A 2,500-nucleotide genomic window follows, 5' to 3' on the forward strand; every position below is an offset into this window, starting at 1 on the left:
CTCAAAGCCCATGCCAAGGAGCACAAAGCCCTTGCTGAGTCCCTCATGAAGTATGAGACTCTAGATGCTGATGACATCAAGGCCATCCTGGATGGACGACCAGTGGCTAAGGACTTGTAGTTTGGGGTTAGGCTTAGGATGCCTTATTGTAACAAAGCCAGTCATGTCATATTCATCACATTATGACAAGAAAAATATCAAAGCTGTTGTTTTTGATTTATTTAAAGTGCAAGTATCATGAAGGATATTTAGTTTTATGCATTTCTAGATTTTTAAAAATAATCCCAAGATGATATATAAATTCTGGCATAAGCAGTTTCTTTGGCGGTAGTACATTTCGAAGATGTGTGACATTTGGAAATATTTTTACTTTGCTAGTAAGTCATGGTATTAGCATCACATTTAACTTTTTCATTGCCATTCACTGTTCATCTCCCATGTCATGATTTCAGGGTGATCATAGCAACACAGGGTAGATAGTAGGTTTGTAATGAGTTAGGTAATATCTATGAGGGAGTTAGAGCTCAGGACCTATATTGTCATAGTGAGAACTCCTTATTTGTCATCTTGTGAATTAAAGTACAATAACATTTGAAAATGACTATATGGTATATTTCCTTTTGTATATTTTCTTTCCTAAATAATTGATTTTTTTTAAAGTGAAGAAAACTCTGTGAATGTCAAAAATAGACTGTGTTTTCATTTTCATTTTTCTCTCCGTATAAAATGAAGGACATCAAGTATGTCAAGTATGTTGCATAATATCACTTGCTCCAACCTTGCTCCTTTCATACTTTCTTGATATGGAACAAATTATCAAACAAGGTGCTGATTCTAGGAGAAGACAGTTGCCAGGATGATCAATCCTTTCTGTAAACTTTCCAATGAATGCATAATTAGGGGAAAATGTCACATTGTGATTCTGTAAAGTAACTGGTATAATTTTCACATAACACAGACTGTGGGATGATTTAGTTTTGCACAGATGAATGTGTGAATTTTTGTGTGTGGTTTCATTTTATTGATCTGCATTTGGATGTGACCATTTTCAGTTTTCATCACATGATACTAAATTGTGAATCTCTGCTCTGGATATGTAATAAATCCCACTGATTGCTGTGGTCTGTGGAAGAAGTCATTCTCACTTTGATATATTTTGCTGTGTAACTTTCACATCTTGGTGAATAATAACTTAGTGATGTGTAGACATTTTGCTGAATTAAACTTAAATTGGGAAGGAATCCTCCTGAGGCATGTGTCCATTAGTAAAGATTTCCCCCCTCTTTGATATTCCATTGGTATTTCAACTATTATTTATGTATTCATTAAGTATTACTACTGGTATTATGATTATCCCAATGACAGTGATGGTTATGATACCACTTGGTATAATTAGATGAAAAATATTTTTTTTTCATAAGCTGTTGTAAGGTTGTACTTAAGGCTGAGTGTCTCCACTCTTCAGCCTCATTAGAAAGTGATGGACAGAATTCTTAGCAGTGATCTTGAAGTACTATGATTAATTTTCACTGTCAAGAAGGAAATAAAGCAGCTGTCATTATGCACCTTTAAGATAAAAAACTATCTTGCCTGTATCTTTGCCATGAACTTTGGCTCACTTTCTCATCAGTACTTTCAGTGTTCATTCATTGTCATCATTACATATTTCACATTATTTTCAGAAGGTAGGGTAGGTGTAGAGATTTTATCAATATATAGAAGAAAGTAGATTATTGATTCAATATGGGTGCATTTTTGTGGAAAGAAGTTTACTTTGTACATTTCATGCATGAGCATTTTCTCATGTGGATAGACTTCTTTTTCTTTGTCTGTCCTTTAGATTCTCATTTGTGAAGTACATTTTTTGAGCATAGAAATAAAGGATTGTATTTTTTTGTTTTGTTTTTTGTTTTCCTAGTGCTAGTCATATAACCTGATGCCGCTGGGGGTGGCATATAGACAAATGCTATGCCCACCATTTAGTTTATTAATTGTCTTTACATGTAGATGGTTCCACAGTGAGTCAATTATTAGTACTATCTATCTCACCTATTTAACCCTTTTCCTTGATTTTCAAAAATATTTTCTGGTATCTTCTATTGATTTTGTAATGTCATTAACATTATAATAATTATAATGTCAGTAATAGTAATAAAAGCTTTGATATTTATAGCATTAGTTAAAAAAAAAAGTTTTCCTGCAAACTCAAGGAATGGTGAAATCAGATGACATCACAAGGTCTACTAATTGACTCTTTAGTGGCCAAGCACTTGTGGAGTCATATGTACGGAGACATTTCACAAAACAATACTATGGTAAACACTACATTTTCCTGGCGACATGGGTTTAAATTGTATGTTACTTTAATAAAACTGTAAAACAACAATTAGCAAAAGGTTACTTTATATTTGTGCTCAGTCTGTTGTATGTTTTTAGGTTAAGTTACTATTGATTTTTGGCAAAGTTTAAAAGGTTGCTCCCACCTATGGAGACTATGTGT

The 2,500-nt window shown here is 33.3% G+C and overlaps 1 protein-coding gene across 1 annotated transcript in view; it reads left to right on the forward strand.

The window, feature by feature from the left end:
- The window catches only part of YME1L (ATP-dependent zinc metalloprotease YME1L), a gene marked incomplete at its 5' end in the record, with an annotated part of 12,034 nt that overhangs the window by 9,418 nt on the left and 116 nt on the right, over window positions 1–2,500 (forward strand). The window contains 1 exon segment of the mRNA XM_070126500.1: window positions 1–2,500. This exon segment is cut by the window's left edge and continues 27 nt beyond it; it is cut by the window's right edge and continues 116 nt beyond it. Coding sequence (XP_069982601.1) covers window positions 1–120 — 120 coding nt within the window.

The sequence above is a fragment of the Penaeus vannamei genome, chromosome 10, assembly GCF_042767895.1.
Source record: "Penaeus vannamei isolate JL-2024 chromosome 10, ASM4276789v1, whole genome shotgun sequence".
Lineage (NCBI taxonomy): Eukaryota > Metazoa > Arthropoda > Malacostraca > Decapoda > Penaeidae > Penaeus > Penaeus vannamei.